This window comes from Equus quagga, unplaced genomic scaffold, assembly GCF_021613505.1.
Source record: "Equus quagga isolate Etosha38 unplaced genomic scaffold, UCLA_HA_Equagga_1.0 153_RagTag, whole genome shotgun sequence".
Classification (NCBI taxonomy): domain Eukaryota; kingdom Metazoa; phylum Chordata; class Mammalia; order Perissodactyla; family Equidae; genus Equus; species Equus quagga.
Genome location: NW_025796915.1, coordinates 4,652,881 through 4,668,785, shown reverse-complemented (window position 1 = coordinate 4,668,785; position 15,905 = coordinate 4,652,881). Strand labels below are relative to the sequence as shown.

General features: G+C 35.0%; 1 protein-coding gene across 6 annotated transcripts in view; it reads right to left on the bottom strand.

The window, feature by feature from the left end:
- LOC124233049 (unconventional myosin-IXa) overlaps positions 1–15,905 on the bottom strand; it is a 289,642-nt gene that overhangs the window by 109,124 nt on the left and 164,613 nt on the right. For all 6 annotated transcript variants that reach the window (XR_006886963.1, XM_046650076.1, XM_046650077.1 and 3 more), the window contains 2 exons: positions 3,990–4,133; positions 2,285–2,324 (listed from right to left, as the gene is read on the bottom strand). Coding sequence is in view for 5 of the 6 variants with exons in the window: in XM_046650076.1 (XP_046506032.1) it covers positions 2,285–2,324; positions 3,990–4,133 (184 nt within the window). In the remaining variant the exon portion in view is untranslated. The remainder of the gene's footprint in view (positions 1–2,284; positions 2,325–3,989; positions 4,134–15,905) is intronic.

The window sequence follows — 15,905 nt, the reverse complement described above, 5'->3', positions numbered from 1 at the left end:
GGTGTCAAAGTAGAAATGTACAGCAGGGCAACTATGAGTAAAAGAGACTGGAAATTAAAAGGTCATGTTAGAAAAGTAGATTTAACAGAAGTGACCATTTCAAGGAATGAGAGGGAACAAATTCTGAGAGAGAAAAGGGAAAGTACTATCAAAACTATATTAACAGAGGGCTAAGAGCTATTGAAGGATATATTTGTTAAATATTTGCCTATGTTTATTGAGGGTTGTAATAAAAATAAAGCATCTTATCTTATCTTATCTATATCCATAAAATGACGTACTAGAAGTGCCCACAAGAGGGAAGACTGAATCTTATTTCCAGCAGCTATAAAAGTTGTACAATGAATGCAATAATGCTTCATATAGCAAGGTAAGAAAGAGGGTGCAGATTTCACAAAAGAGCAAAAGAAGAAGGAAAAAAAAACAATTTCAGGTTATCTACACTTCTGTTTCTTCTTTCCACATTATATATAAAACTAACTCAATGCAACAGAAATATTCAGAAAATGACCATGGTCAGTGAGGATATAGGGTCTCCCATTTTAATTTTTATTAACATATACTTGTTTTGACTTGATCTGAAATGGACTGAAAGAAATAAGCAAGACATTCATTAAGCATAATTAGAAAGAGAGGCATATTTAAAAAAGAGGAGGAAAAATACGATGAAGAGTGAGGTTACTAAACAAACCACACATCATACATACATGTATGTGTACAGATAAGCCACAAATTCAGCTCTAAATGTTCTGGTAGAAAATATGAAGAAAAATACTTATTATTTATTGACTGCTAAGCATGCATGTATCTAATCCTAACGTATAATGCCCTGCATTAGAAATGACGGGACACAGGTTAAGACAAGTTAGAGAACTTACTCTAAAAACCATAGAGCAAGTAACGGATCTAGAATTTGAATGGAGATCAGTCTGACTCCAAAGTCTATATTCTTATAGGCTATTTTGCCTCTCTAATATTAAACATATGTATTTGAATCTATGAGACACACTAAACACAAAAATAGCCACATTTAATTTAAAAAGAGAAAAACACATGGGATTCCTATGATTGATGATTCAATAGAATTATTTACTTCAGATGTATCCAACCTATTCACGCTGGCTATCATATGAAGTTGAAGAAGTTATCCACTTGAGGAGAGTGAAAAGAACAGTGCAAATAGTGAGGCCCAAAAGCAGCATGCAAAATACTAAATGGCTATAGAACGAAGAAAAAAAAAAGGACAAATGAACAGATACAGACGTTTGATAACAAATTTGGCCTCCTTTCCTCTGTCTCTACATAAAATCTTTTCATGCTAAGAACATAAGTGAAAACCATGTAAATTAATTTCCTTTGTGCTCTGTGGTTTAAAACAATATTTACATTATCAGACACCACATCAGCAGTGTATTAAGCCTAAGGTGACTTAAGCTGAAGAAAAATAAAGACAGAGTCATTTCCTTATTCTTGAACTAGAGAATCATGAGAATAAACAGCTCCTTTAAAATTTTGGAATTATGTTCATCAACAAAGTTACAAGTGACAGGATTCTTTCTTTGGAAGGGTCCAAGAAAAAGAAACAGTAAGATTTTTCTTTCTTTAGTAAATGCAATAAATATTTTTGGAATGTCATCTCTGCATAAAGAATGTAGATCAGAGGAGGCAAATTACGGCCCGTGGGCCAAATCTGTTCTTACACCATTTTATACGGTTGAAAAAAAAAATTAATGGCACGGGAAAAATTACATGAAACTCAAATTTCACTGTTATTGGAATACAGTCACAATCACTCAATTACGTATCGTCTACAACTGCATTTGTGCTACAACAGCAGAGCTAAGTAGTTACAACAGAGATGAGAGACCTGCAAGCCTCCATGGACCTTTTCAGAAAAACCTGGCTAACGAGCACTAATCAGAAATTATTTTACAATCAAGTAAAATTCAGAATTTGATCTTAACCTGACTCAAGGAGAAATGAAAACATCTACATAAAGAGGCCATTACTCAACAAAAATTTCATTCGTATTCAGAAGCTTTACAAATACTAGAAAATGGAATATATCACAAATAAATATTTATCAGAATAATTAAGCTTGGCCATTTCATAATATCCAGTGTTATTTCTGAAATGGATTCAACTGAATGCACACAATTAATCCCTATTTGGGGTATAAATAAGGTATTTCTTGTCTTTGATTCAAAAAGATTGTTTGTATGAGTAATAAAAAAATAATTATGAAGGAAGACACCAATGGAAAAAGTTTTTTTATAACACTCACCTTTGGAAGGCCAGGTTTGGATTTGAAGTTTTTGTTTCTCCTATAGAAACAAATCAAACATTAGAAAAAACTACTGTAGAGGTGAATGACTTCAAGGACTCTACTGAAACAACAGATTCTATACTCATTTCCAAGATATAGGTCCTCCACATGAAAACACTGTTTGATTCAACTAAGCAAGCACCTTAGGGAAAGAAGAATAAGCAAGGGAAAAAGAGAACAAGAAAAGAGACGACAGCTCTGTACTATAGCTAGGCATAAACGGATTTAAGCCTGATGATCAGTAACATAATTTTGTACATTCAAAGCTAAAGTTGCATTTTCTTTTGGATGTTAATAGGGCTCTGCTTTCTTATACCTACAGAAACTCAGTTTCTGTCATTTTAAGATTTTAAATAGATGCTCTATTTCATAAATTTTTAAAAGGTACTTTTCACTAAAACTTATGATCCTCTACTTTTGGGAATTAAAAATTCTCTTCTGCTCTTTTTTTTTCTTATTCATAACTCAGTATCATACTTATATCAAGAAGGTTGTTTTATGGCTACAGAAAAAAAGAGAATAAAGCCCAATGCTTATGAACATGGGCTGGGAAGTCAGAAAGACCTGGGCTTGCATCTAAACTCTACCACCTACTAAGGTATGATTTTAACTTTTTTCTTTTTTTTTTTTAAGATTGGCACCTGGGCTAACAACTGTTGCCAATCTTTTTTTTTTTTTTCTGCTTTTATCTCCCCAACCCGCCCCCGTACACAGTTGTATATCTTAGTTGCACGTCCTTCTAGTTGTGGGATGTGGGACGCCGCCTCAACATGGCATGACGAGCAGTGCCATGTCTGCGCCCAGGATCCAAACCCTGGGCCGCCACAGTGGAGCGCGCGAACTTAACCACTCGGCCACGGAGCCGGCCCCTGATTTTAACTTCTTTAAGCCTTGGTTTCATTATGTAATAACGTAAAATGAGGATGGTAATACACTAACCTCTTAGAGTTGTTGTGAGGATTAAATGGGCTAATTCACAATTCTGGAGTACAGCAAGACTTACATAAATTGAACCTCTTAACACTGTTAAGCAATGACTTAGATAGGGATTAAGGAATCCAATTCAGTCAGACCTCTAGCTACTGGTCAGACCTCTAGCTAGTAGTCAAAAAATATGCTTTGGAAATGTCTGAAATATGCTGATATAGGTAGCTGAGAACTTTTTACTAATCCACCATGCATGGTTATATCCATGTCCTCAAACCAGTTCTATGATCAAATAATGAGGAATGCCAGGCTCAGATAAGTGTTATATATCACTATATACGATCCCATCCAACATTATGGAGGGGATTTTCCTGACTAATTTGTTAGGACTACCAGAATTAAAGAACAATTGCAGTTAAAGACTAGGAATCCTAAAAAGAGCTAAGTTTTTTCTCTCTCTGGAGGTAGGGTCTGTCAAAGAGCAATAAAGAATCATCTACATAGTGAGTACATTCAACCATTATTCTCTTGGTGAAATGAAAACAAACAAACAAACAAAACACTGGCTTTATAATGCATGAAATTCATAGCTCTAAATAATGACTACTTTTGAGTCTAGTTTCACTCAAAATTCTACTCACAAAAATAATGCTTCACCATCACCCCTCTTCATTTTTTCAGCCAGAAATTTTAAACTAGTCATGAAAAGCAATCCAAGTTACTAATCAATACTAACGTGAGAATTCCATGGGCTCTCTCCAAGAGTTTGCTGCTAGCTGAATTAGAGAATATCCCATCTTTATCAAGCAAGGAGGTGCTACTTGATAGTCTGCTCTGGCGAATCCCAGTTCTGCCGTTCCAGGAAAAATCAAATGCATCACTGTAAAAATTAAATATAGTACAATTTATTTTAGTTAACTGAGACACCTCTAATTAACACTCTCTAAAATGTTTAAATAAGTAAAATAAGACTTTATAAACTTAAGTTGAAATTTAGAAAAAATGCTAAACCAGCAGAAAATGGTTTTATCAGAGAGATCACCAATCAATTAGGACTAACATTTTATTTATTCAGAACAAAAAATTTCTATGGATTCTGGCATATTCACACACAAATGTGAATGTAGATGAGGATATCATGCAGCTAGTATCTTTAAGCATATTATTAACCATTTAACAATCAGTAAATAATATAAGGTATTATAATGTAATGGCTTTTGTCTTTGTTAAATTTTAGAACTTCCAAATGCAAGTGAAGGCATTTACAATTCTAACAGGCCATTCCATTCTCTTAAATGTTTAATTTCCCTCTGGGAGGTCTTATTTACATACTCACTCACTACACACATACCAACTAAAGTTACAAAGCTCCTTTTATGGGCTGAGTACTCTTCTAGGCACTGGAGGTGCAGGAATGAACAAAACAGATAAAATTACCAGTGATTACAATATAAAGACTAGGGGGCTTTCTAGGTAAAGACAGCAAACTGGAAACACATTTGGATTCCTCCAGAAACCCAAAAAACAGTACTAAAATAACTGTTGAAAGAATAAACACTTAAGAATTAAGAGAAATACTAAGAGACAGCAGTAACACATTTTTGAAATATGGAAAGTAGATGAATATAGAAAGCACATTGCTTTCTCAGTAGTAAGCCTGAGAAAGAAATAATAAACCGGATGTGGGGAGAGTTGAGAAGCATTCCTATTTACTCTGCAGAACTCCCAAATGGCTTCAGAGTTGCTGATACCAAGTATTTCGGGAAGTGGTGGGAAAGGAGGGTTAAAACAGGAACACTACTAGTTGAATGTCGGGGTAAGAAGCAGCTAGAAAGAGAACTCAAGAACACAATCCCATTCACAATCGCAACAAAAAGAATAAACTATCTTGGAATAAAAGTAAAAGTAAAATACCTATACAATGAAAACTAGACTTTCTTGAAAGAAATTGAGACAACATAAAGGATGGAAAGACATTCCATGCGCATGGATTGGAAGAATAAACATTGTTAAAATGTCCATGCTATCTAAAGCAATCTACAGATTCAATGCAATCCCAATCACAAACCCCATGACATTCTTTACAGAAATAAAACAAGAATCCTAAAATTCATATGGGGCAATAAACGACCCTGAATTGCTAAAGCAATCCTGAGGAAAAAGGACAAGGCTGGAGGCATCACAATCCCTGACTTCAAAATACACTACAAAGCTATTGTAATCAAAACAGCATGGTACTGGTACAAAAACAGACACATAGATCAATGAAACAAAATTGAAAGCCCAGAAATAAAACCACATATCTATGGACAGCTAATCTTTAACAAAGGAGCTGAGAACATACAATGGAGAAAGGAAAGTCTCTTCAACAAATGGTGCAGGGAAAATTGGACAGACACATGTAAAAGAAGGAAAGTAGTGCGTTTTCTTATACCATTCACAAAAATAAACTCAAAATGGATCAAAGACTTGAAGGTAATACCTGAAACCCTGAGACTTCTAGAAGTAAATATTGGAAGTACATTCTCTAACATCAGTGTCTTAGAAGGATCTTTTCAGACACCATGTCTTCTCAGACAAGGGAAACAATAGAAAGAATTAAAAAATGGGACTTCATCAGACTAAAGAGCTTCTACAAGGCAAGGGAAAACAGGATTGAAACAAAAACACAACCTACCAACTGGGAAAAAATATTTGCAAATCACATATCTGACAAAGGGTTAATCTCCATAATATATAAAGAATGCACACAACTGAACAATAAAATCTCAAAACACCCGATCAAAAAATGGGCAGGAGATAGAAACAGACATTTCTCCAGAGAAGATATACAGATAGCCAATAGGCACATGAAAAGATGCTCATCATCACTGATCATTAGGGAAATGCTCACAAAAACTACACTAAGTATCACCTTACACCCGTTAGACTGGCTATAATGACCAAGACAAAAAATAACAAATGTTGGAGACGTTGTGGAGAAAAAGGAACCCTCACACACTGCAAGTGGGAATGCAAATTGGTGGAGACACTATGGAAAGCAGTATGGAGATTTCTCAAAAAATTAAAAACAGAAATACCGTATGACCCAGCCATCCCACTACAGGGTATCTATCCAAAGAACTTGAAATCAGCCATTCAAAGAGACCCATGCACCCCTATGTTCACTGCAGCATTATTCACAATAGCCAAGACATGGAAGCAACCCAAGAGCCCATCGACCACTAATTGGATAAAGAAGATGTGGTATATATACACAATGGAATGCTGTTCTGCCATAAAAAAGACAAACTCATCCCATTCAACATGGATGGACCTGGAGGGTATTAAGCAAAATAAGGCAGACAGAGAAAGACAAATACCATATGATTTCACTCATATGTGGAAGATAAACAAACACATGGACAAAGAAAACGGTTCAGTGGCTACCAGGGGGGAAGGGGGCTGAGGGTGGGCACAGGAGGTGAAGGAGAGCACTTACATTGTGAAGGACAAAAAATAATGTACAACTGAAATTTCACATGTTGTAAACTATTAGGAACTCAATTTAAAAAAAGTGAAGAAAAAACAACCAAAAAAAGCTATCATTAATACATTTAGAGAGAAAAGAGAAAATATTCCATCTATTAAATAAGAACAAGATGCTATAAAAGATAAACATCAAGGAAACAAAATTAGTAACAAAAAGCTCCTGAAAATTAAAAATGTAACACTAATGAAATGCAGAAGAATATACCCATTCCCTCATTCAAAAATATTCATTGAGCATCAACTAGTGCCAATTATTTTTCTAGCACTAGGCATATACCAATCAACAAAACAAACAAAAATCTCTACCCTCATGAGGCTTAAATTCAGGTGGAAGGAGACAAACAATAAAACACAAGAAAATACTATATCACATCTCAGAGAATAGGGCTTAAGGAAAAATTTTAAACAGGGATGAAGGATAAAAATTGCCAGTATGCTAGGCTTTTTAATAGATAGTCAGGGGAGGCCTCATTGATAAGATTCCATTTAAACAGAGATGTGAAGAAGATAAAAAAAGCAAATCAAATAGTTATCTGGAAGAGCATTCCATGCAGAGAGAAGTGCAAAGACAAAGTTCACGAGGCAGGAATGCTGTTAATGAATCTGAGATATATGAAGTAAGTCACCAAGGCTGAACTGGATTAAGTAGGGGAAGTAAGAATGGTAGATCATGGGGGCCAGCCCAGTGGTGCAGCAATTAAGTGCGCACGTTCCCCTTGGGTGGTCTGGGGTTCGCCCATTCGGATCCCGGGTGCGGACATGGCACCACTTGGCAAAAGCCATGTGGTAGGTGTCCCACATATAAAATAGATGAAGATGGGCATGGATGATAGCTCAGGGCCAGCCTTCCATGCCAGGGCAATTCATGTAGAAGTAGTGAGAAGTGGTGAAATTCTGGATATCATTTTAGGGTAAGTCAATATGACTTGCTGACAGATAGGATGTGGAATGTATGAGAAAGAGGGAATTAAAGATGACTTCAAGACCTTTTACTAGTAACAGGAGATTTAGGGATAAGGAAGTGGGAGAGATCATTCCTTATAAAGCAAAACAAAACAAGATGGAAAATCATAAACAAAATACAGTCATGCATCACTTAACAACAGAGATACTTTCTGAGAAATGCTTCTTTAGGTGATTTGTCACTGTGTGAACATCATAGAGTGTACTTACACAAACCTAGATGGGATAGCTTTCTATACACCTAGGCTATATGGTACTAATCTTACAGCTCTACCATTGTACATGTGGTCCACTGTCAACTGAGAAGTTGTTATGTGTCACAAGACTGTAAATCAATCAAGTAGACTCAATACCCAAACAACAGAGTTTCTAGATAGATCCTCCAAGATTCTGAGACTTAGAGACAGAGAAGAGATGTCACATACAAGAGCTCAAGAATCAGATCAAGGGCATATATTTAAAAACCTACAGCCAACATTATGCTTAATGATAAAAAAAAAAAAAACCTGGAAGATTTCCTTCTAAGATTGGGACCAAGACAAGGCCATGAGCTTTTGCCATTCCTATTTGACATTGTACTGAAATTTCTAGCCAGGTCAGTTAAGAAGAAAAAGAAATAAAAGACATCCAAATTGGAAAGGAAGAAGTAAAATTACACTTATTCACATAAGACATGATCTCATGTAATTAAGGAATCCACTAAAAAAACTATTAGAACTAAAAGATGAGTTCAGTGAAATTACAAAATTCAATTATATTTCTACACAACAGCAATGAACAATTCAAAAATGAAAGCAAAACATTATTTACCACAGCATAAAAAATAATATACCTAAGAATAAATTGAACAAAACAAGGATAAGACTTGTAGACTAAAACCAAAAAATATTGTTAAAAGAAATTAAAGATCTAAATAAGCGGAAAGATATTTCATGACAATACTCCCCAAACTGATCTATAAATTCAACACAACCCCCATAAAAACCCCAGCTGTCTTTTTTGCAAAATTGTCAAGCTGATCCTAAAATGCATATGGAAATGCAAAGAACCCAGAATGGCCAAAACAATGTTGAAAAAGAACAAACCTGGAGGAATTACAGTTCCCAATTTGTAAACATATTACAAAGCTACAGTAATCAAGACAATATGGTACTGCAATAAAGAAAGACACATAGGTCAGTGGAATAGAACTGAGAATCCAGAAACAAACACTTTCATTTATGGTCAATTGAGTTTGGACCAAATTGTTAAGACAATTCAATGGGGAAAGAACAGTATTTTCAACAAATAGTGCTGGGATAACTGGATATCCACGTGTAAAAGAAGGAAGTTGGAGCCTTATTGTACACCACATACAAAAATAAACTCAAAATGGATCATAAATCTAAATTTAAGAGCTAAAACTATAAAAAACTTAGAAGAAAACATAGGGAATAAACCTTTGTGACACAGACTTAGGCAATCATTTCTCAAATATGATAATGAAAGTACAGCAAAAAACAGATTTCATCAAAATTAAAAACTTTTGCACTTCAAACAACACCAGAAAAAAAGTAAAAGGACAACTCCCAGACAGAGAAAATATTTTCAAATCATATCTAACAAGGGACCTGTATCTAGAATATATAAACAACTATTACAACTCAATAATAATAAGACAATCCAATTTAAAAAAATAGGCAAAGATTACTCAGAAATAAAAAGGAATGAACTATTGATACATGTTATAACCTGGTGAACTAAGCATCACATTTAGTGAACTATTTTTTCCTTTGTACTATTTTTGAAACTTCCTACTTTTGAAAAATGGGATATAACCTTAAAATATTTACTTTCCCATTAGGTCTTTATTTAAACTTAAGACTTTTTGGATAGCCAGGACAGTATCTTTAAAATTTTGTAATAACTTTGTACTATCCTTCTGGTCAAGCTTTTTATTAAGAAAAGCAGGAGCAAAAATAATCAAACATGCAAAAATTTAGCTATAAAAATTTTCACCAATACCAAAAAATTAGAAATAAGCTAAATAACCAACAATTGAAAATAGGTGAAATAAATTATGTCACAACCACCCAATGTAAGCCTATGAGGTCATTAAAAATCATATTGTAGAACAATATTTAATGGCATAAAAATATGTTCGCATATGTTATTAAATTTAAAAATTGCTGCAGGAATACAGTTTTGTTTAAGACAACTACAGATATACACTTGAGAAGAAGAATATATACCAAAAAACACTTTTTTTATTGCATAATGTAAGAAGATACATAAGTCGCCAATAAGCACATGAAAAAATGCTGAGCATCATTAGGCATTAGAGAAATACCAATTAAAGCCACAATGAGATACTACTTCACACTCACTAAGACAGCTAAAATAAAAAAGGCAGGCAATAACAAATATTGGCAAGGATGTGGAGAAAATGGAACCTTTATCCATTACTGGTGGGAATGTAAAATGTAGCAGCCACTCTGGAAAACAGTTTGGCAATTTCTAAAAATGTTAAACAAAATATAGTTACCATATGACCTAGCAATTTCATTCCTGGGTATATACTCAAAAGAATCAAAAGCATATGTCCATGCAAAAACTTGCACACAAATATTCACAGCAGCATTATTCATAACAGCCAAAGTGAGAACAACCCAAACGACATATCCATACAATGGAATGTTATTCAGCCATAAAAAGGAACGAAGGACTGGTACAGGCTACAACATGGATTATCCCTGAAAATATCATATTAAATAAAGAAGCCTTGTGAAGCCACATATTTTAAGACCTCATTAATATGAAATTTCCAGAATAGACAAATCTATAGAGACAAGAAGTGGATTCATATTTACCTATAGTTGGTGACAGTATGGGGAATGGAGAGAAACTAACGAGTAGGAAGTTTCTTTCTGGAGTGATTAAAATGTTCTAGATTAGATTTTGAGATGGTTGGCCAACTCCTAAATACACCAAACTCCACTGAATTCTATGCTTTAAATGGGTGAAATTTTGTGGTATGTAAATTATATCTCAATAAAACTGTTTAAAACAAGAAATCAGCTCAGAAATCAGCAATACTGGAACCTAAACACAAAGCAGGAATGTCTCCAAAATTCTGAAGAAAAACTATTTCCAACCAAGAGTTCTATATACAGCCAAATTACCAATCAAGCATGAGGAGAGAATAAACACATATTTAATTATGCGAAACCAAAAAATTTTCTCCCTATACATACTTTCTCATGCAGCTACTACAGAATATGTTCCATAACAGTTTTCAAAGTAGACTTAAAAGAGGAAGAAATGGTAGAAAAAATAGTTGATATGAAACAGAAGAATAACAAAAAGAAGGTTCAATACAAAGGTAAAAGAAGATATCAATGTGACAGCTATGTGATAGATCTAGAAAACAAACCCTCCATGTTGGTACAGATCAAAACAATGCCAGGAGAGATTTCTACAAGAAGATGAAATTAATTCAATATGTATCTCTATATGATCAGAGAAAACTCAGACAACTGTCAAAAGAGCTGGGGGTTTACCTGATGATAGGCATAGAAAATTTTAGAAGAAAATCTGGCTGAATACATGACTTGTGACTAGGGAAGAATTTTTTCAAGTTATGAAAAGGATAAATCAGGGGCTGGCCCCACAGCTGACTGGTTAAGCTCGTGCACTCTGCTTTGGTGGCCAAGGGTTTTGCTGGTTTGCATCCTGGGCACGGACCTAGCACTGCTCATCAAGCCATGCTGAGATGGCATCCCACATAGCAGAACTAGAAGGACCTACAACTAAAATATACAACTATGTACTGGGGGACTTTGCGGAGAAGAAGAAGAAAAAGAGAAGACTGGCAACAGATGTTAGCTCAGGTGCCAATCTTTGGGGGGAAGAAAAAGGACAAATCATAGAGAAAAAACTACTACATTAAATTTAAGAATTTTTGTTTACCAAAAGCCACCATTAAATAAAATAAAAATATAAGCTACAAATTGGGAGTATATATGTAACATATAATTGAAATGGGACCAGTACATAAAATTTATAAAGAATACTTTTAAAAAAAGAAATATGAGCAAACAAAAAACTGACATTTCAAGAAGATACATGAATGGCCATAAAATATATAAAAATATGTTCAACATAATTAATAAGCAGGGAAATGCAAATTATAATTACAATAAGATATCATTTTATAACAATTAGATTGTCACAAGTTAAGAAGTCTGAGAATAAGTTGTACTGGCAAGAATGAAGCAAAAGGAATTTTCGGCTGCCACTGTTAATGTACATTGGTACAACTACCTTGGAAAACATTTTGGGATTATTTTATAAATCTAGCATTCACATATCCTACTAAACTAGCAGTTCCACAACGAAGTACATATCCCAGAGACTGAATAATAGGTGAACCAGAAGACTGGTATGAGCATATTTAAAGCAGCACCACTCATAACAGAAAAAACCACCCACATACCCACCAACAGGAGAATGGACAAATCAATTATGTATATTAATACCATGTAATTTTTTATTGTGGTAAAATATAACAAAATTTACCATTTCAACAATTTTCTTTTTTTATTGACATACAATTGACATATAACATTATATTAGTCTCAGGTGCACAACATAAGGATTCACTATTTGTATACTGCAAAATGATCACCACAATAAGTCTAGTTAATATCTACCATCATTCATAGTTACAGGTATTTTCTCCTGTAATGAGAACTTTTAAGATCTACTCTCTTAGCGACTTTCAAATATACAATATGGTATTATTAACTATAGTCATCATGCTGTAAATTACATTCCCAGGACTTATTTATTTTATAATTGGAAGTTTGTACCTTTTGACCACCTTCACCCATTTCACCCACCCCTGATCCCCTGCCTATGACAACCACAATCTGTTCTCTATTTTAACAATTTTAAATGTACAATTCAGTGGCATCGAGTACATTCACACTGTTGTACAACCATTACCACCTTCTATCTCCAGAACTTTTTCATCATCCCAAACTGAGACTCTGTACCCAATAAACAATAACTCCCTATTCTCCCAATACCATGCAGTTTCTTTAATACTCTTTTTTTGTGGTAAAATACACATAGCATAATAAATCTTATCATTTAAACTATTTTTAAGAGTACAATTCAGTGGCATTAGGTACATTTATTGTTGTGCAACCATTACCACTACGCATCTCCAGAACTTTTAGTCAAACTGAAACCTTGTACCCATTAAACGATGACTCCCCATTCCCCTCAAAACCATATAATATTATACAGCAACTAAAAAGAACAAACTACATGCAACAAGATGGATGAATCTTAGATGCATATTATTGAGGGGAAAAGAAGTCACAGAAGACCTTATGCTATATCTTAGTATTTCTGTAAAACTCAAAAACTAGCAAAGCCAAACAATTTATTGCTTAGGAAAACATACACTTTTATCATATAACTTTATTTTTCAGCGCACAGTAATGATAAACATAAAATTACAGATAGCAGTCACCTGTGGGAAGGAAGGGAGGAGAATGATCAGAAAGTAATATAAAGATGGCTGCAGTAGTATTAATAATCTTCTGGTTCTGAACTTGAGTAGGTTCATTTTGCTGGTGTGCTGCCTAACGTACGTGTGTTTTGTATATTCTGTTGCATCAAATGCTACATTAACATCTAAAGACTGAATAGGAGCTTTCCATTAAACATGTGTATTGAAAACTTATGTACCATTTCAAATCCTCGCAGTCTTATCTCTTATTCTAGCTATTGCTGTTGCAAACAGTATTGTGACTAGTTAGACACACATATTTTGTCTAATTTCAAGTAGACGCTACTGACAACACACGGTTTCAGACTCCATACATTTGTCTCTTGTTTGATGGCTTCAGCTCTGCACTTACACATGCATAACTCTTAAAATCCTTCCTCCTTTCTTCCCCAAGGCAAATAGATGGTCCTGAGATATGATTCATTAGGGTTCTCAGTTGGTCCCACAGGGTTGAGCAACCAGTAGCCAACTCATTAATGCATTCTTGTATGGATTCTCCATCCTTCCTATTTTTATTCCCATAGCTCCACTCCTGCATCCTAGGATAACATTCGTTTTTTTTTTTTTTTTTTTTTGAGGAAGATTAGCCCTGAGCTAACATCTGCTGCCAATCCGCCTCTTTTTGCTGAGGAAGACTAGCCCGGCGCTAACATCTGTGCCCATCTTCCTCTACTTTATATGTGGGATGCCTACCACAGCATGGCTTTTGCCAAGTGATGCCATGTCCGCACCTGGGATCTCAACCAGCAAATCCCGGGCCGCAGAAGCGGAACGTGCACACTTAACCGCTGAGCCACTGGGCCGGCCCCTAGGGTAACATTCTTAAATAAGCTACATTCTTTAATAAACTACTAGGCCTCTGCTTAGAGGAAATAAGCCTCTATGGCATATGGAACTCAATTGCTTATTTCAGCACCCAGTTGAAAAACCACTAAGATGACAAATAGGTCGTAAATTCCTAAGAACAAAGAGTAGGAAGGAAGACTATGCAAGGGACAAGGAGAGGCAAAAGTTTAAAAGTTGATGGACATGCAGTAGACAAGAAAAAGCTGAAAAATCTAAGTTTACATATACGTGAGAATCATAGAAAAGCAGAGTATATATGTGTACGTGTGATTGAGAATATATATATACGAGTGTATGTGTGTATGTGTGTAGAAGATGGGGTAAGGAGTGGCAGGGAGACTAAAACAACAAAATGCATGTAGATTCTCATTCAGAACTCTGGGAACGTTCAGGTATTAGAGATAAATGGCACCTCTGCAAGGGGTGCTGTTGAAGGAGGTCAAAAATAGGAAAATAGGTTGGAATTCTTTGAAATGAGCTAGACCCTTACCCTACATCGTGAAATAACATTCCCTTGCTCACACCTGTAGAAGATGGGAAATTTACTTTATAGAGAAAATGGAAACACAGAATTTCAGAAGTAGTTAGGGACATTAAACAAAGCTAAATGTAGGAGTAAAGTACCACACTGAAAATGGGAGGAATTAAATGGAAGTATGCATATGGAATCACAAGAAGCCCAGCAACACATCCAGAACATTAGTATCCAGATTTATAACCTGTAGGCAGAGAAACAATCTAACTGACCCAAGAAAAACAATCTAGAGATAGGACATTTGGAAGTCACCAACTAAATGGTGAGGTCTACAATTAATTACAAAACATATCTCTAGTCCTAGTATCTCTTGAGTGTACCAGTGGATCCAACGATTTATTCTCTCTCAATGAATGTCTCTCAGGAACCTCAAGGTAACATGTCCAAGCCAAAACTTTCATTCCCCCCTCAATACAATTGCTCTTCTTATATTCCCTATCCAAGTACTAAGCCAGCAATCTAGAAATCATCCTTAATTACTCCCTCTCCTCATCCAATATATTCCATAATTTTTATATAGACATATAGATTCTCTCCATCTCTTTCTCTCCCTCTCTCTCTCTCTCTTTTTTTTGTTAGAAACAAAGGTATACCAGAGTTGCAATCACAGAATAACAAGGTAAGATGGGCCAAAAACAAATTTTTGGTGACAAACCAGTGCTCTTCTTCCTACATGCTATGGAAAGGGCTAATGCAAAACAAACAGATTTTACTGGTATTTAACACATTAACTAACAAGAAGAGTCCCAGCATTAGAATGGCAGGCTTGATGGTGAAGTAGAAGATTGGAAGTGAAAGAAAACAATAATAGGCTGTGCCACAGAAAGAGAGGACAATCAATGGGGTGCTAGGGAGAACAGAGAAGCTCTGTGTATACTTAAAAATCTTTATACCAGTTGGTTGTTTCAATGAAACGACTTCACATAGGTTATCTGTTTCAGAGTTTCCAGGAGTTTCCCTTAGCTTAGCACATTGCTACTAAGATTGATGGCATATACAACGTCTTTGTTTTGTGCTCTATATGGACACCTTTCTTGTATATTAGATCACTGACACAGACTTAAGTGCATACATATGAAAATTATTCGCACAAAGTAGAGAAGATACAATATACATTTCTCATAAAGTTTGAATCTTCAAAAAATAAGGTGAGAGGCATATACATTCTCCCTTAGTTGTCCTTCTTAATATAGGTTCACATCAATGCATACCACCAG